This window comes from Epinephelus lanceolatus, chromosome 15 (assembly GCF_041903045.1).
Source record: "Epinephelus lanceolatus isolate andai-2023 chromosome 15, ASM4190304v1, whole genome shotgun sequence".
NCBI classification, from domain to species: Eukaryota; Metazoa; Chordata; class Actinopteri; order Perciformes; family Serranidae; genus Epinephelus; species Epinephelus lanceolatus.
The window spans coordinates 20,524,887-20,544,857 of NC_135748.1; the positions used below are offsets into that span (position 1 = coordinate 20,524,887).

General features: G+C 42.8%; 1 protein-coding gene across 3 annotated transcripts in view; it reads left to right on the forward strand.

Moving 5' to 3' along the window:
- Positions 1–377: 377 nt before the first annotated feature.
- The window catches only part of eml5 (EMAP like 5), a 54,874-nt gene continuing 35,280 nt past the window's right edge, over positions 378–19,971 (forward strand). For 2 of the 3 annotated variants that reach the window (XM_033642353.2, XM_078175034.1), the window contains exons 1-8: positions 378–902; positions 8,375–8,534; positions 12,135–12,233; positions 12,670–12,738; positions 17,602–17,787; positions 18,353–18,488; positions 18,678–18,701; positions 19,128–19,329. In XM_033642353.2, the coding sequence (XP_033498244.1) occupies positions 706–902; positions 8,375–8,534; positions 12,135–12,233; positions 12,670–12,738; positions 17,602–17,787; positions 18,353–18,488; positions 18,678–18,701; positions 19,128–19,329 (1,073 nt within the window). In that variant the 5' untranslated portion in view covers positions 378–705. The remainder of the gene's footprint in view (positions 903–8,374; positions 8,535–12,134; positions 12,234–12,669; positions 12,739–17,601; positions 17,788–18,352; positions 18,489–18,677; positions 18,702–19,127; positions 19,330–19,971) is intronic. The other variant, XM_033642354.2, reaches the window with a different exon arrangement.

The window sequence follows — 19,971 nt, forward strand, 5'->3', positions numbered from 1 at the left end:
GCATTTGAAAAATCTTTTTTACATTTGTGGAAATAATACTGACATAAATCTAACTTCGAATCTATGTAGGCTACATTACAATTAATAAAACAGTCTTATGTACAATTAAAATCATATTTTGTTTCAGGGAAATATTTTGGTCTATGCGTGTAAAATAAGCACAGTAATATAATCTTATTTCCAATAAGTCACACGGAGTTAATGTTGAATTAATTTCTATTATCCAGTTTGAGCCTAGCATAACTTCTCTAGCCATGACGGAACTGTCCTCTCCTGCTTTATTTCCTCGAGGATGAATGAAAGGATCTGATTGGACGGCGAGGTGAAACGTCATCTTTGTGGGCGGTGCTTACGGAATACCAGTGCAGCTCCATCTTTGTAGGATTTGACAGGAGCTTTGACCTGTGTCGAAGAAGACCGCAAGCCTCGGGCTGAAGAATTACGAGTAGCTTCTCACAATGACTACAACAGCTTAGAGACCTGTTTCTGTAACAGAGAGACGGAGGGCTTTCGTCTTATCGGACCGCGAGGCTATAAATTCACATGACCCTCAGAAATGCCTAATTTCAACGCTCTCTCTGGACCGGTGGAAATTCAACGGAACTAATGGGACACACGGGCTTAAAATAAATCCTTTTTGGTGAATGACACTATCTCAGAAAACCTACGTGACAGCGACAGAGAGACACACACGGAAGTGCGGACATGGCTGACAGAACTGCTCCCAACTGCCACCTGAGACTGGAGTGGGTGTACGGATACCGGGGACATCAGTGCCGCAACAACCTGTACTACACCGCCGCCAAGGAGATAGTCTATTTTGTCGCCGGCGTCGGAGTTGTGTACAACACCCGGGAGCACAAGCAGAAATTTTACCTGGGGCACAACGATGACATAATCAGGTAATGATACTCAATTGGTTTCAGCACCTCGGACAGCACCTGACCCACACACCAGAAAATGAGCTGATACTGTAGTGCTGTCACTGTGAGTGCTGGTGTCACCTTGTGTCATGAAATATGATATACATATATTTTTTTGAGCTCCATAATGAGCTCAAAGCGACACACATCTACTCAACAGCATCCCAGGAGTCTGTCGGGGGCTTCAGTGTCACTCCAGCAGGGCAGATGCTTTTTACCAGCACTCCAGATTGAAGGGTGGTCTCTCTCACTACTACACTGCTGCCACTCCTCTTGTGGCTACAGGGCTGCAGGATTATTACATTAGAGTTAATCATCAAAGCTAAATAGGGGAAAATGCCACTTACAAATTTCCCTGATCTCAAGTGGATTCAGTTTTCAATCAAATATATTTAATTTATAGAAGCATCTTTTTTGAGAAAAGCAGCAAATCCACTCATCAGAGGATGTGTTTGTAGGAAATATTTTGCATTTTTGCTGAATAAATGACAAATAATTGACTTAATATTCTGTAGATTGAGTTAACAATTAATTATGAGCATTTTTTTCCTAATAAAGTTCTCAGATTGATAGCTTCCATCACTATCTGACAGCAGACATGTTTTTCTACATTTTTCAATAGCTTTTCCTGCATGTCTTGTCACTCCAGCGCACAGGGAGCCATAGCTGTAGATTTGGGGGTGGCGCAGAGGACATGTCCCCCTCAATATTTAGAACATGTGCATTTGTCACCCCACCTTAAAATCATGAAGTAGTTGAGGACTTTCACACCATAAATGGATGCAGAAGAAGCACAAATTGGTGCGTAAGAATTCACCAGAATGCAGGAAATTAAGTGTTTGACGCTCAAATTGTCTGGCAGAGGACCCTCAAACACACCATTTCAAATGTGTCTCCTCCCAGTGTTGTGAGGAGCAGTAATACTGGTGCACTTGAATAGAGCTGTCCTTGAAAGCATCCTTGGATTGGAAAGCTTTCTGTGGGTTGTGGTAACTCGAACAAACCTCAAATCCCCCCCCTCTCGCTCAGATAAAACACAGCAAAGAAACCCGCATTACATCACACACGTTAGTGATCCTGCCTTTCCAACTGTTTTCTCAGCATGCCACACAACAACATGTGTCCAACGCTCCAGCACTCATGTTGACATGTGTGTGTGGGTTGGCCTGGAGATGACTAACATTATATACTGTGTCGGTAGTCAGCTGGACTCCTGCTCCATTATTAATGGTACAATAGGGATACTAACCCGCCGTTGCCCTGTGGGTGAAGTGCCTGAGTTCAAGCGCTTAGCTGGAGAAGTCACTGACTACATTTGCAAAACTGATGAATATGCAAAAGTAATGCATTGGTAAACCATCAAACTGGCCATCTGCTCTTTCTACTGCAAGCATATTTGTAAGGATTCAGTCCGATCAGGCTTCTCATGGTGTCATCTGGTCTTTTGTTGCCTTTTCTGCAGCCAGGTTGTTTAAAATAGATAAAAAGCTTGGTGATGTGAACACATTTACAGTACGAGCTACACAGATCTTTTGGGCTGTCTGTTATTGTTGACATAGACCAGTTAATAGGCATTTAAATGCAGATCTCAGAGGAGTGCTTGTGAAGCTCTCATGAACACATCCTTTGACGTAGACTGGCACAACCAGGAGCAATCCACAGCAGATTCAGTGCTGAATAACTGTTGGACTGCTCTCACGTTGCACTAACTCATGTGGAATAGATACAGCCCCCTCAGATAGCACAATCTTTCTTTCTTTCCTTCTCTCTTGTTTTCCTTTTTCTCTGTCTATTTTGGTTGTTTGTGAGATACGTATAAATTGGTGTTTTACTTCATGAATTAATTGGTGGCCTTGTTTCCCCCTCCTGGTTTTATCTTGCCCTGCAGCCTCTTTTAGCTGGTCTGATGCGGGGGAGCTAATAAGCAGGTTTTCACATGAATGGAAGGCTCAGCTGTCCATGACAGTGCAACAAGGGTACAAGATTGTCTGGCTGTCTTTCGTTGGTCTGGCTCTTAAATTAAATTCACAGGTTATTGGGCAATAACATAAAATACTGAGGATGTTAATGTGCTGTAGTTAAAACACAATTTCCCTCGAGCCATGTTAGTAAAATGAGCAGTATAACTGTTATTTGCTATCCTTTCCTCACGTCTTAATGTAGCTGTTTCTCACTGTTGCAGCTCAGTATTCCAGTGTTAATTTCAAAGAACCTGAGACTACTGCAAAAAAAGCCTGCAGGAGTCAGTACCACAAGGCTTAATCTCTCCTTTTTAAAATCATGCTGACATGCAGAACATGTACACGCTCACCTGAACAATGCACATGAATGCATTCAAAACACAGACATGTCATGCACACTAAAAAATATGCAGAATAGCAAAGGATGATTTGAGTGTGTGATCCTGTTGAGTCCCCATGACTGCTGCAAAACAGTACACACAATCCAGTCCAGGAAGAAAGGGTGGAGGGAAAGGAATTTGATTATATTTTACATGTATTGTATAAATAATGTCACTTTCTGCACCAAAAATCAGGCATTTTGTTGACATCAGCGTCTAAAAATGTCGAAAGATAGCCAACCCTAGCTTTATTTTCTGCTGTTATACAAAACCTTGGCTTATTAATGTTCTTTGTTATGATCGAGCGTGAGAGTTAATGAGAGGGTGTTATGGACACAGAAATAAAAGGCTGTCTCATGTTACAATATCTTGTTAACATTATGATGGACCTCAGCCAGAGTTATGGATTATAGATGCCAGACTGAGACTGGTCCTGTTTCAGTGAGCCTGGAGAGATGAAGTGAATACATTTCCATTTATATTGCCAGAGAATTTTCATGAAGCTCCTCATAAGTAATTTCTTGCTCGTTAGAATTAGCAGGAAGGTGCGAGCAATAAAATGTGTCAGGTTTGCAGAGAAGAGTCTTGCACCTCTACTCTGTGAACTGTATGAGCTAATGTGAACTCACTCTGCATATTAATGTGTGAGCTAAAGTCGAAAGTGCAAATATTGGCAACCATGTTCTATAAAGTTGTTATAATATGTGTGACATACATGCAATATAGCAGGGCTGTGTTTTCGCAAGAATGTGGCGATATGATAGGTATAACAATACAAGGGCTATGACTCAAAATATTGCAATATATTGTGATTTTTAATCATCCAATTTTAGGAAAACTGTCGTATAAGGAGCACACGACAACATGCATAAAATGTGAGTTAAAAAAGTTTGTATTTTTATGCAATCAGAACAGTGAACTCTCTGCATTTGTATTTATCACAGTCACTGACATAAGAGTCAAATGGCTAAAGACACATTACAACTCTGCTACCGAGGAGTTGCAGGTTTAAACACAGCACAAAATGAGCCACTGCCACAAATCTTTGCATGTAAACTATTAACTAAAAATCATTTTTGAGGATTGATACAGTATCACAAAACGTAATATTACAATACTCAAGTCATCAGTGTTTTTGTACACCCCTACAATATATTATACATGAGTTTCTAATGACATTACTATTGCATAAATTAAATCTGTGCATGTGAAACAAATGCTTTGGTGTATAAGGTGAATGTGTGGGTATGTGCTTTCAGACAATTACTGTTGACAATGGCCATGCGAGCCATTAGATGTGATTCACACATCCCTTTTTCCTTTGTTTGTAATGTGGATTAATTGATAGTCATGGTTTGTGCTATATATGCGTGTCCTTTTCTGCTAACAGTCACCACCTTATTCAACAATTTATGACTGTTTCAAAACATACTTATAAATTTGAATCACCATAACTGCAAGAAAAAAAAGGTCAATTAAAAGACAATGTAGTGAGATGATCGTAGAAAAAGCACATTATACCAATAACCTTTACTGTGGGTGACGATGCTGTCTGCTTCCTTTTGCTTCTTACCTTTTGCACGTATTTCCAGGTACTCTGTGCAGAGTATCAGTGAGATGCTGAGGTCTTAGGTCCCATCATCACTGTGAGTAGCTGCCTGGCCTCTAAAGAGCAGATTTGTCTTTCCCAATTAGGATCCCCGAGAGTTTAGTACAGTTACTTAGCACAGTGGCATGATTCAGCATTGTTGTCACTGGGATTAAACAAGTCTCATTTAAGTGGTGATTTTATGAATGTTTCGCACAGATGAGGTGGAAGCAGCTACACATGCTCTGATATTGTACTCACTTTATCCTCACTTGGAAACAGCTCAGATGTCAATGATGCCATACTTTAAAGACACAGTGCACCCTAAATAAAAAGTCAGTTTTTCTTCTTACCTGTAGTGCTGTTTATTGATCTAGATTGTTTTGGTGTGAGCAAGTGTTGGAGATATCAGCTGTAGAGATGTCTGCCTTCTCTTGAATGTAATGGAACTAAATGGTGCTCAGCTTGTGGTGCACAAAGCTCCAAAAATTACATTTGAAAAACTCAACAGCAATGTCTCTTTACAGAAATCATGACCTGGTTACTCAAGATAATCCACAGACCTTGTTGTGAGCAGTTTCACACATGAACTGTTATTTTTTTCTACCGAACTACACCCGCCACACCCATCTACTGCTAGCTCATCTAGCACCACTGAGCTAGCTAACATTATGGCTCAGCCAAGGAAGCCACCATTACTGTTTACATCTTGCGCTGTCTTAGGCACAAACCTCTCACATGGACATAAGGGTGAATTATTTATGATCATTTTACTCAGAAACAATCATAAGGTCAAATAAGTAGAGCTGAAGCAATTAGTGTTCATTCACTGTTGATTGGTCAATTGTCGTTGCAGCCATGCAAATGAGCTCAATACATTTGATCAAAACCCTGATGATATCTAGTCAGGTATTAGGATAATATTATATTTATTAGGGCTACAACTAATGATTACTTTCATTTTCAATAAATCTGACGATTATGTTTTTCAATAGATTGATTAATCGTTGTCAGTAAAGTCAGAAAATAGTGGAAACAGCTATACAAGTTCCCAGAGCCTTAGGTGACATCATCAAATTGAATGTTTTGTCCAACCACAACCCAAAGATATAATACACAGTGACGTAAAACAGAGAAAAGCAGCAAATCCTCACAACTGAGAAGCATAAACCAGAGAAATTTGGATTTTTTTCCCCCCAATAAATGACTTGATTGCTAAATCAATGAATTTTCTGTTGATTGTCCAGCCAATTAACTGATTAAGTGCTTAAGTACAAATGTTGATAGGCAGTATGTACCAATTTTCTGTCATGTTTATGGACTAAAACATTTGAAAACCAGCCTATACTCTGTGGGAGGAATTTTCATGTTCAACCAAAATCCAGCCGATCCACGTTTTCATCCATGTCAGTCCCATTTCTCCCTCTTCTTCTTTGCCATTTACTTTCATTCCAAGTTTTACATGTGTAGCTTTGAGCGTGCGATGTACGGGCAGGTGTTTCACATGGAGTTTGATGTGCAGCTGGATTAAAAAGTCTCTGTGCAATCCTGGGAAATATCCCGTACTGTATAGACCTGGAGAATGGTGATAATTCTCTGCTTCTTTGTTTATCCACTGTAGGCAAAAATCAGACAAAGGAAATTACTGCAGGGGAATGTAAATCACAGTTGTCTCAGGAGCTCACTACATCATGAGGGTCTATCATTATTCCTGCCCAAATTTGATAGATAGAGAATAGATTGTTGAAGAAGTGAAAACATTCATGCTGGAGTGGGTGAAGGTATGATTGTGCTCCTCCACGTGACTCAGTTGACCTTTGACTCTCCACGTGCGGCATCTTTGCTTCTTCACCGTGAAAACAAATCAAATCCTCGGGCTGTTTATTTGCCTCGTATCTACATGAAAACAGGTTTAATTGCTGCAGCATTTAGCTAGTTTTGTACGACAGGACTTGGCAGATGGAAGACAGCCGCATCAAACAGCCGTAGCCTATATCAAACAAGAGAACTGCGGTGAAGCACTGCAGGCTAAGTCATTAGTGATGGCATTTAGCAAGCTCTTCAGCTGACAGAAATGTAAATGAAACAGCAATCTTGTTGTAGCTGGCTTAAAGACTGCGCTGGATTTCCCAAGCAGTAACATGGACATAGCATAAAGCTGGTAGGATATGAGACATAGGAACTGAGTGTCAGTGTTTCCTGTGATTACTTTTGACCTGAGATTGACTCCTTAGCTGTTGGACACATTTAATTCTTCAGCATTCATATTTCATGTTGTACCAGACAGATTTGCTGCGCGCTACCTGCTTGTGCCAAAGCGGTTTTCTCAGCTGTGTCTGTCTGCATCTCAAAGTGTTCCAATCATTTTTTCCTCTCTTCCTCTGAACGCTATTTATAGCCTCTTTGCTCTGATTATATAATTCATAAAAAGTAAGATGCGAAAATTGTGCCAGGTTGGAGAGAGGTTCAACAGGGAAGGTGGGGAAGCGGAGGTGATGAGAGAGAACGAGGAGGGAGGACAAAGATCTGGCCTGTCACATCTCACCCACCTCAGCTTTGAGAGACGTTACACTGCCAAAGCTTTGTCATGTCCGTAGTGATGGCGTGTTTGGAATGCAGATGAGGTGTCACGATTCAGACAGAAAGATTCAACTTAAGAGGATGGAAAAAGAGAGGTGTATTGAGGTGTGAGAAATTAAAAGTGGAAGAAGGCAACGTTTGTCATGAGCTGCTCGGACTCAGCAGGTTGAAGCTGCCCGGCCTGTGAAGCCTCATCCAGCCTGCTGTCTGAATACACGCCAGGATTAGAAATTCTGGAGAGCAGTTGGCAAAACAGGCAGCCTGATTGTAATGGAGGGAGCTCCGTCGCAGCATGAAATATATAGGCCAGGACAAGGCAAGAGGAAGAACTGTCCAGTGAATCATTCAGGCCTGCCTGGAACGTGACTGGCGGCCGCTGAAAGGCTGGGCGGAGCAAGGGGAGCGAGTGACAGCTTTATACAGCAGGCTGTTGCTCAGCTGTAGAGTGGGAATGCTTGTGGGTGGGGGAGGTATGAGTGTAGAGGAGGGGAGAGGAGGGAAGGAGGGGAGGAGGGAAGATTACGCAACAGTGTTACAAACATATGCCTGGTGATGCGAGGAAACCCCAGATGAATTGGAAAAGGTGAAATGGGCAGAGAGTAGTTCAAAGGACAGTGAAAATTTAACAAAAGAGGAGAAAAATGAAATTCACAGATTCACCAATAGTGCTTTTTGTACTCTGCGAACACCCTGTAGGCATGCATGAAGCCAGGCTGTGTATTTGAGCATGACTGAGTTAATTGGACCATGTCACCTCATCAAGCTGCCCCTCTGCTTCAGACCCATCACAGACTTAATGTGCTCATCTCATCCCAGTGGTTTCCGCTGGGAGGGTGAATCCCTCGTCTGCTCCCAGCACACACAAACACACACACAAGCACGCAAATGCAAATGCTAACCAGATGTTTTCTCTCCCTTCTCTCTCTCTCTCTCTCTGTACAGTTTAGCTCTGCATCCGGAGCGTGTGTTGGTGGCCACAGGACAGGTGGGCAAGGAGCCTTACATCTGTGTATGGGACTCCTACACCGTGCAGACTGTGTCCATCCTCAAGGATGTGCACACACACGGCATCGCCTGCCTGGCCTTCGACCTCGAGGGACAGGTATGACATAATAGAACCAATGTTTAAATGATGAGAATCCAACAAAATATATCCTGGGAAATTGCAAGCACTGTTTGAACTGCAGCCTGTTATTTTTATTATTGTTTCTTCCACAAGGCACTGCTTTCTGCTTTGTAGAAAAGAGCACAGACAGAAAGGCTGAAAGTGTCAACAGAAGTGTTCAGTTTGAGAGGCTCAGCAGCAGCAATCAAAACTCCACTCAAGAGCTGCAGGCTGGCTTTTGCAGCCCGCCCGCTGGGCTGAGTTTCTGAATGACACATCTGTGATTACTTCAGCAGTATTGGCTGGACAGCTGCACCCAGACATGCTCTACTTGGTAGATTTTACAGGAAAACAGTCAGCTGCAGTGATTGGTACTTTCTGTCAGAGTGTGACAGGACCTGGTTGTGTTAAGGTGAGAAAAGCCTTCGCACATGAGAAGCCTTTATATACTCATGGAAAAAATATCATCCATTCAGTGGGACTGTGCAGCATATGCACATTATTTCTAACTTGCTATTAAACCTTTTCATGTCATCTTCCAAGCCAACTCCCTGCAGACTTGCCACCACTTAATATTTACACACCACAGCCTCCACCCAATGATGATTTTGACGATAAAAATCAATACTGTGCAAAAGCATCTTTAGGTTTTTATCTTTGCAAGTCTCTTTTCCTCCCGTAGGAGCTCTCAGAGCAGAGTTATACCTCCTGTATTTTGCAGTAAGAGACAGGGAGATGACCCCGTGCTATTTTCCTGCTCGGGTAGAGAGCTGGGGATTTAGATGGGATGTGACAGTGTTTAAAGCCAGAGGAGGCTCCATCGCTTCTCAGTTTAGCGGCTTTATTTACTCTCCATCTCCTCTCTTCCTGGATAAGAGGAAGTCGGAGCTGAACTCTGGACAATCCAGAGGAATGCCTTGCGTCAGTACTCTGTCCATCCATTACTGCAATATCAAAATATACACTGACGTTTGAGACATCTCTTCTAGGTATTTGAGCTGCTGTTGTGATGACTAGTAAGAAGAGTGTCATTCATGACCTTTCTAGACTTTGTATACTTTATTTATGTTGTTCTGAGTATTCTTGCCATTTGTCTACATTATGCTAAAGTCTAGGTTACAAATGGTTGCTTATGTCTTGATTAAAAACCTACCAGTACACGTGAATGTACACAATATTTCTCTTTTATTAACTCTCAAAAATAAACAGTAAAAAGTGCCCTTTCATTGTGGTATTTGTGCCATCATATTTAATTAAAGCCAACTTTTCTAAATGGGATATATACATTTAGAAAAGTATATTAGCAAGACGAAGAGTCAGTTAAGCTGAATGCTAATGTCACCATGCTAACATGCTGATGTTTAGCAGGTATAATGTTTACCATTTTCACTGTTTTAGTTTAGCGTGTTAGCATGCTAACATCAGCTAATTAGCACTCAACACAAAGGGCAGCTGAGGCTGATTGAATGTGATTAGTTTTTGCAGGCGCATTTTCACTCCCAACTTGTGAAATTTTGACGCTTGGTCAGTTGCCCCACACATCAAACTATGACATTCTAGGTACCCCTCAGTTTTGGAAGCTCAGGGATGGGGTGTCATTGGAGTGCTGCAGTAAAGACATTTTTTTGTAGGCTGACATGGAAGTTAGCGTCGCCCTAGTATCCCCGACAAAAATCCAAAAAAAATGGGATTTTTCCATTAGATTTTGGATTATTGCACAAATGAAGCTCTGTGGCAAGCAAAAGATTGTGATACTTACACGTTTTGTTCAGCAAGTGAACACTACTTTCATGATTTTTGAAGTTTAAATGCAATCAGCAGAAGTAAAAAGCTAACGTAAGGCTATAAACAAACTTACCACAGTCGCATGACCTCACCACCAAAATGAGGCTGAAAAGCCGTGTTCGGCTGATGATGTTCTATTATCTTATTTAGCCACTTGTTAGGAACCGCCTTTTTTAAGACACATAAAAGCTTCAAAATTCTCAAGTGACACAAATTTTATGTTATAGAACAAAACGTGAAAGTCTCTTAAGCTTGTGTTAATCACTGACCTTATTTCGGGCATCTAAACAAAAACCCATCCAAAAAACCTATTGACTTCAAAATGAGGGAGCTTGGAGTACTACATTGCTAACTCATTTCTAGGTTTCAGGACTTATTCCTTCACCAATCCATTTATTCTCGTTACATGGATGTCTCTTCAAATAAACTTAAGTTTTCACAGGAAATCTAATGATTCCTTCGTTAATGCTTATACTCTCTTTTCAGAATAAACTCAGAACATAGGTGAAAGAACTTTGTTTTAGGGTTTACTTTCTTAGGTTCAGGAAACAAAAGCACGTGCTTAGGTTTAAAAAATACATAATGGTTTGGCTTAAAATAAGTTAGCCTACGTTTGTTACTATCATAATGCAATGACACATGACTACACCACTTGCGTATTACGCTACACATACTAGCACACTATGTTGTTTTTAAAATTATTTGATTGGCTTTTGGTTTCACACAAGACATGAGCATCGGTCTCCTGGTTGAAAGTGTGCAGTTTGTGAAATCCAACTTCCCTATGTGGACTTTATCTTTATACTATGGCAGTTGCTCGGAGTGTAAAAAAATGCATCTCATTCTGCCGCAAAACTGTACCTTGGTGCATCAGTATCTGAAGCTAAGGGCCACTGATCATGTGTCGGTCCGTGACAAACTGAGAGTGAGACCGGTTGATTGGGTAAATTTTCGAACTGATGATGGTGCTAGAAGAAACATTAAGACTATACCACTGTTATTACAAATTGTCCTGAGAGAAATATGTATGTGTGCACCAAATTTCACGGCAATCCTTTTAACAGTTGTTGAGATATTTAGCAAAAACAAACATGTCAACTTCATGGTGGTGCCAGAGAAAAAGTCAGGGCATCACCGAAGTCAGTAGGATTCATCATCTAGGAACTATGAATGTTTGTACAAAACTGCAAGGCAATCCCTCCAAAAGCTGTTGAGATATTTTAGTCAGAACCAAAGTAGTGGACCAATCGACAGGCCGACATCCCTCGAGCCACACCGCTAGCATTGCTAAAAACATTACTTGAGTTTTCAGAATATTGATGTACTTTTCAGCCCCCTCATCAACATGGTTTCACTTGATTTCGTCACGCGGGGCCTCTTTGCTCATCATTGAAATACACACTTCCCTTAGTTAAAACAGTGAAAATGCCTCAGCAGAGACTTCTCTCAATAGGCGAACACCGATTCAGCAGTGGATCAAAGAGGACATCCTTTATCATGTAAAGCAAGCTGCAAAGTGAAGAAGGGTTTCCATAAGAGCTGCTCTCTTCTCTTCTGCTCCACTGCTGCTGCTGCTGCTGCCTACTCACTCAGTCAGCTATAGGAGACTCCTCCAGCAAAAGCACTCAAATGTGCTCACTGGAAGTGCCAGGGGCTGGACAACTGTTCTGTTCTGCTCTGTAGCCGTTATTAGCCCTTTCATTGTGGCCTGTCATGCTACAGTGGAGGTAGCTAAGTTTGTTTTGCAGTGATTAGTGCATTACAGCAGAGTCGGTTCAATCTGTGATGTCTTTTTCTTTGCTCTCTTTGCAGTGTCTGGTGTCCGTGGGATTGGACTCTAAAAACACAATCTGTGTGTGGGACTGGAGGAGAGGGAAGGTTTTGGCAGCCGCTCCTGGTCATACAGACAGGGTAAACACTTTCTTCCTCCCCTGACTCCGTCACAAGCTCAGTATCGACCGCCTCAATTAGCTATAAACGCAGGATGGAGCGCCTGCCCAAAGGGGAGATAAACAAGTTAGGCCTGATTGATTGTGAGAGTTCCAGAGCCCATATGAGAGGGTGCATGGCTAATGAAAAGGAATTTTAAAAAGATGAAATACAGGCAGCTGTTGTTTTCTAATTCAGCCCACACACACACACACACACACACACACGCTGTTGTTTTTATGTTTTTTCCTTTTTCTACTCGAAGCCTTTTGAAAGAAAGATCAATAGAAGTCCAGACTTCTGATTACATTTGAATAGAAATAACTATAACGTCAAAGAGATACACGAAGGATGCTGCATAATCATAATGCACAATGATGTTGTTGTGTTTGTGTAACAGTCTGTTTTCTTCCCACAGATATTTGACATATCGTGGGATTTGTACCAGCCGAGCAAGCTTGTAAGCTGTGGTGTCAAACATATCAAGGTACAGCTACTTCCTGGTCATTTTACACCCTGCAGATTACAGCTGGCTCTTGAGAGCTGCAGTTCTCGTGCCTCATTTGCATAATATTTGAAAACAGATTATGACTTTTTAGGAAGTCTGAAGAATCCGGTGGCTTCATGCCCCCTTCTTCCCAGCCTGCTCTGCTTTATCGCCACGACCATATCAAAGTCTTAAAATAGATGTATGCAAATTCACTTTATTCCAGAGTCCATGGTTATTAGGCACTTAACATAAGTAGGACAGGCAGTGACTCACAGTCTCTTCCCTCAAATTTGTAGTAATCTGCACTGCAGGGAGGAAAAATGTTCTCTTTTTATGAGGAACCATGACTCTGCTACTAAGCTCCCCGTCCCAGCTCTCCTCATTCAGCTTTTAAAAACACTCTAACTGTACAAACTGCAGCTGTGCTCGCTTCCCTTTTCGGGCCTATCTCTATCACTTCTTTTTCACAGAAGAGTGGCGTTCATAAATATTCAGTGAGTTCATGCAGGGTATCTTCGCCAAGTATTCCTTTGGGATGTGTAGTAGTGTTCCTTGAGAGGCATGGCCATTAGGAAATAACAAGGAGTCCAGAGCCACAGAGGAAGCTTACTTCCAAAACACTGGGAAGACAGTGAATCATGCTCGTGAAGGAAATGTGACTACTGGCCCTGCAATGCTAAACATTGCAGCACTTGGTGCAGTCGGGAGGTTTAGCCTACTGTACGTACTTCCCGGTGGTGTTACATGTCACTGATGACTCCCTCCTTTCAATCCAGCTTGCCCTGCCTCCTCTCATAGTAATTCCCCTCTGAACCACCGTGGCACAGAAACCCCCTCCGGCTGCTGCACCCAACCCCCCAGTCCACGCTGAATCCTCTAGTCTTTCTCCTCCTCCTCCACCTCTCTTTCCCTCCCTCCTGGTTTCCTGATGCCAAGGCAATCCAGCAATTGTCCCACATAATTCCCCAGCCTTCACCCTGCGGACCATGTGACATCTGCTCCCCGGCCCTGTGCTCGCTCAGCGATTATAGCACTCAGAGCATCCGGGAGATTTAGTCCCAGTAATCCACTCACTAGCAGGCTGAGGAAAACACAACCCCTTGTGACGAGGACCAAGGCTGCTGGCGATGCTCTCCACCTCGTGCAGCTCCTCCTAGCTAATTATACAGTCATTTGTGTTTTGATTCGTTCAGGACAACTCAGACCTCAGCGTGGCCCTCTTCAGCCCACACACACAAACACCACACCTACCAATCATCTGCCCGCTGCCTGACCAGTTGCTGATTAAAAGCTGTTTAAAGGACCGTACCACTGGTTTTGCATGTTGTCGCCCAGTGGCTTCCAACCTCTCTGGGTTGGGACCCCTTAAATCCAGCCATTATCTACTCATCACCCTTTGCTTTCTTTACTTCTTTCTAGAGGCCAAAAGAGGCAAAATTATCCAGTAACTAAAAAAGAGAGAAACATTTGAGAGAAGTATGAAAAAACAAACAGAACTTTGTATAGTTTATCTGGTTCCCATCCTCTTAATTTTCTTGAGACCCCTCATTTTATCTTGCAACCCCTTGTGTTGGTCCCATCCCTCAGGCTGGGAATAAGCAGCAACCTTCAGGGCTGAAAAATGAAGCCAGTGCAGAAGTGCCAAAAACTGTAGTTCCTGGGGCGCACCCTAGCTCACCTGGTAGAGCAGGTGCCCCATGTACAAAGGCTGTGTCCTTGCTGCAGCGGCCACGGGTTTAATTCCATCTCACAGCTCTTTGCTTCATGTCATCCTCCCCCTCTTTGCCTATTTCACACACTGTATCTGTCCTATCAAATAAAAGGCAAAGGGCCCCCAAAAATATATCTTAAAAAAAAAACTGTAGTTCCTTGAATGGCCACTTGAGACTGGCTCCAAAACGAGTCAATTCCCAAAGACGCCCATTTTAAAAATGCACGACTTTACAGCAGGAAATAAACATGTTTACATTCTGGTACAAAAAACACTTTTGGTCTCTATAGCTAATTTCAACATTCATGACAACTGTACTGGGGCTGAATTTTTATATAACCTATTAAGGCGTAAAGGAGCAGTGTGTAAGATTTAGGGGGATTTAGTGGTGTCTAGTGGTGAGGATTGCAGATTGCAACCAGCTGAAACTTCTCCCAGTTAGAATTCCTTCAGTGTTCATTATTCAGGAGGTTTTTACTGAGGGCCGAATTATCTACAGAGGTGTCTTCTTCTTCAAAACAAACAGACCAAGTGATTAAAACTAGTAAAAACACTGAATAAAGCAGTTTCTTGCAAAAACACGTAAATGGCTCTATCTAGAACCAGTGTTTGGTTTGTCCGTTGTGGACCACTGCTGAAACATGGAGATGCAACATGGCAATCTCTGTAGACGCTCCCTGTGTAGAAATAAATGGCTCATTCTAAGGTAACGAAAACACAACAATTCCTATTTTCAGATGTTTATACACTGAAGAGAACATGCATATTATATTATATTCCATGTCTGCCGATACATCCCCCTAAATTCTACACACTGGATCTTTAAAGTTATGTATAATTAAGGGTGTGGACGATTTGAGTGACAGGCTGTCTGCGAGTCATCACCACAGTCTATGAGTTAGATCCCCCTGTCACTCTTCCACAGCAGCCCCATCTCATACAAATATGGTCAGTTCTTCTCTAAAATTCAAGATGGTGACGGCCAAAATGCCAAACTCGAGGCTTTAAAACTCGAGTCCACAAACCAATGGGTGACATCACGGTGGCTACATCTATCATTTTATACAGTCTATGGTCATAAATCCTGTATACTTTACAAGATATTTAAAAGGTAGCATTTATTTATTTTACATTTATTTTTATGGTCCTTTCCATATTTATCAGTTGTATTATCATTAAGCAGTCACACAGTGCTTTAACTAAATTATCCTAACACAATAATATCTGACAAAAATAGAACATAGACCTAATGTTCACTGTGATGGATTGAATCTACCAATAGCTTTTCATACCACACAGAAATGAATGGACACCAATGGCTACATCTGAACATCTAAAACTGTATGTAGAATTTGCTAACACTCAACATGGTCCTTTAAGGTAGCTTTGAGACTGTGTGAGTCGTCAAACATTTGTGTGTATTTGTGGATCACACCAGCTGCCACAGAGGTGAGCTCGAGTTTGACACCATGTGGATGAATGGCAGCAGCTTTGAGAAAATCAGCTTCCGGCAACAGCCAGTCGTCTAGTTTTCCTTATAGAGAGCTGACCTCTGTTAGCGAAGCATTTAGCGCTCTGACACCATTCAGGGTCACTGTAGTCTGACAGGGGGGATACTGAGTGAGATGAAAGAGGTGAGGGGTGATGCTGGAGCTGATGAGTTACATTAACTGCATTTAAAAGGTTTTCCTTGGAGTGATGGTGGAGGTTAACTGAGCTAATGAAATAACACTAAGCCTGGGTTAAGAGGAGAGGCCCCACTATACCAGGGCGGTTGTCTGGAGGATATTAAGAAATAAAATGTGTAATTGGGAGAAAGCAATGCTGTCCAGATTTCAATACAAAGCATTTCATTTTCTAGGACTCTTCTACCTTTCTACCACGCTCTCCCTCTGTGCCTTTCTCTCCTACTCCTGGCCTCATCGCAAACCCCCTCAGCATCTCGTCCCCTCTTAGTAATTCAGCAGTGAAGGGATTAGCCACCGCCCGTGTCTTGCTGCCTTATCAGTTGCGGGCAGGAAGGGCTGTGCAGTCACGCCGCATCCATCCCCACCGCCTTCACAACAGGCTGGGCCACAAACCCCCCCAACTCACCCTCACTTAACACACTTCAACCTGCATACACCATCCCAGATTACTCACACACCCATGATCTTTACTACTTAACCTTCAGCCCCGACACCTCACGTAAGATCACGCACATGCAAAAATACTCACTCAGAGCTCAGTTAGGAGCTCAGGATTAGTAAAGACCTGTCCTGTTGAGGTGCGTACAAGCGTCAGATGTTTGATTGCAGGGGCTGTATCTGACGCTGTGATGCCTCTCTCTGATAATCGATCCCTCCTGTTAGCACGCGGCATATCAGTCAGGAGGATAGTTGTTAGTGAGGGTGTGACAGGCTGTCACTGTCAGGGAGCTCATTTGTTCATTATGTGACTGTCTGTCAAGCCTCAGTTCTTCTGTTGTCAAAAGCACAACACCACCTACAGTTTCTGTCTTTTCTTAGCAGAATCATCCAAGGTTGATGCAGTTTAAAACATGTTTTGCAATGAAGTAGATTTCAGGTATTGCACAGGAAAATGCTCCTTCAGGTGGACCAGAAAAAGGGCTGTAATTCTGTCATTTTTCCTGCCACTTGCCAGCGACAAGTGTGTCTGTTTCACGCGCCGACGGCCGTGTCTCGGCATTCGAGACGCCCTCCTCGAGCTTCCTCCCTGTGATCTCATCTCCATGCAGACAGAGCGTCTCTCTTTCACTCTCTCCTCCCTCGTTTGATGGATTTAGCCCTCAGACGAGGCCGTGCCCGTGCATCCCAATGACCTTGTTCATAAATAATGAGCCCGCGTGTATGCGTGCGTGTGTCTGTGTCTGTGCATGCTGATCAGGTGGTTACGGCTCTGACCCCCAGCAAGAGTTCCCAGTATCACATGAAGAGGAGGGGGGAGCATTTGAATTTGACTTTGCTTTCTTTCAAGGTCTGTGTGTGTGTCTGTGTGTTTTAATGGAATTGCTCGGTGTGTGACTTAATGGTTTTCACTCTGTTGTACCCAAATGTTCCATAATTGTCCATTTGGCTCTTTCAGGACAGGATTACAAGGGGGGATTATTAGCCACCATACTCTTTCACTCTTTCTGTTTGTGTTTGCAGTTTTGGAGCTTATGCGGTAATGCTCTCACACCCAAACGTGGTGTTTTTGGCAAAACGGGGGATCTCCAAACCATCCTCTGCCTTGCCTGCGCCAAGGATGAGATCACATATTCAGGTGCCTTGAATGGCGACATTTACGTGTGGAAAGGGATCAACCTGATGAGGACAGTGCAAGGAGCTCACGGGGTGAGTTTAAAAAATCAGTGCGTTATCTGCTCTGTGGCTCACGCTGATTTTGCAACCTGCTGCAGCAGATACAAAAGACTCTCAGTAAATCTAGTAAAGTTAACCCGGGTCGATGCCATGCATGCTGGCTTCATTTGATTCTGCTCAGTAGAAAAGGATCAGCCTTTTGCTCCACAGGATTAAATGATATCTATGGGATCAACAGCTGGGTGAGGGGATGGGTGGATGGGGGAGGGGATAATGACTACAGTACATGTTCGTTGCTGCTTTTTGTACCACCAAATGTCTCACGGAAGGTTTAACAAGGTGCGTCCCTGTGTGTACAGAGACTCTTAGCCACAGGAGGTCATCAGTAGAGCTTTCCAGTAATAAAAAAATAAATGACACCTCCTGCTACATAGTTCTGTCTTATCTTGAGACCACAGTAGCAGGTTTGTAATTGTAAAAGCTCTGTTAAACAAATGCCTGGCTGAGCAGCAGCACTATGTGGTCTGTAGCTGGGGCTGGTTCTGTCATTGCTCATTTATTGTGCAGATCCTCACTGACAGTCTGTCATTTCCTCCAGTCAGGGATTTTCAGCATGAATGTCTGCGAAGAGGGCTTTGCCACCGGGGGCCGAGATGGCTGCGTCCGGCTGTGGGATCTCAACTTCAAACCAATTACTGTCATTGATCTCAGGGAAACAGACCAAGGATATAAAGGTGATGTCAAACTGCCTCCTTTTTCCTTTAATCTGAGGACAAAAAGGTTGAAGGACAAACTGTGGTCTCCTGAGGCACCGGAAGAATTGTATAAATCTACAAAAAAAACTCCCTTTTATGCCATTTCTGTTCCCCTTACTAACATTTTCTTTCTTGTTTCTCTTATATTGGTCATCTTGGGCCTAACAGTAGCTAGAGGTGAAAATAGCCGAGGTGGGTAATATGATTGCAGAGCAAGTTAAAAAACCATGTCAGTCTGTTTGTAGCAGTCCCCATATTGTTCTGCTGTTCCTCTTGTTGTTAGTAAGTCCAAGCTCTGTTGGAGTTTTAAGCTGTATACAGATGTCATGTTCACATATGTATACAGCACATGCTTCCTCCATCCTCTTCTCGCTGTATAACCCAGAGTCAGTTGGCAGATTGGCTTGACAATATGTGCTGTCATTGTATTTTCCTGTTAAAATCTCCATCCTAAGTGGCCTGCAGATGGCTATTTGCACCTCCTGTCTTTATAATCCCTGTCGTGTCTCTTACAATGACTGTATAAGCGTCGGCAAAAGTCTGTCTGCTTTCATGTTGGCATGCTTTTTCAATTTATTTCCTGATTTTTAAGTGTGTTTGTGTGTGTTTTTTTGATAGGGCTGTCTGTGCGCAGCGTGTGCTGGCGGGGAGATCACATCCTGGTGGGCACGCAAGACAGTGAGATCTTCGAGGTGGTGGTCCACGACCGCAACAAGCCCTTCCTCATCATGCAGGGCCACTGTGAGGGCGAGCTGTGGGCTCTAGCTGTCCACCCCACCAAGCCTCTGGCCATGACAGGGAGTGATGATCGCTCAGTCAGGTGAAGCTGCTGTCATGTTACAATGATGTTCAAATAACTTATTTTGTTAAATTTCTGTCTACTTTGTCGATTACCAGCTTTGAATAATAATAATCTGTTTAGTATGTCTAAGTGAATTGTGATAAACTTCCCTCCATCTTACTAGCGCTCAGATCTCCCTGCTTATCTCTAAGTTCAAATCCACTGGGTTTTGTGTCATCCAGTGGATTTTCCCCAGCTCTAGGGCTGTTGCTTGAACTTCAAATTGTGCTTCCCCATTTTAGTGTCCCAACCACCATGGGCACAAGGAGTATAGAAGCGGATTGAGAGAGTGACAGTCCCTTCTCTCTCAAACGCAGACCAAACTCCAATCAAACTGAAAAACTAGACCATGATGATCAAATATAAAACAAGATTCTGTTACTATATTGCCTATTTCTCGCCTAAAATGTTTTCCAAATCATATCTTGGCTTACCGTTTGACTGTAATTTAAGATCGTATTTTACCAGCTGGCTGCTGCATTGTTCACTGTCAAAAGCTGGCATTACATCACCCACTAGTAGGAGCGTTTATTCGTCTGGTGCAGCCCTTTTCCTCTGTTTTCTCAGGTCACCTCGCACCAATTTCATGTAAGATATTTCTGATCCACTGCATATGAGATG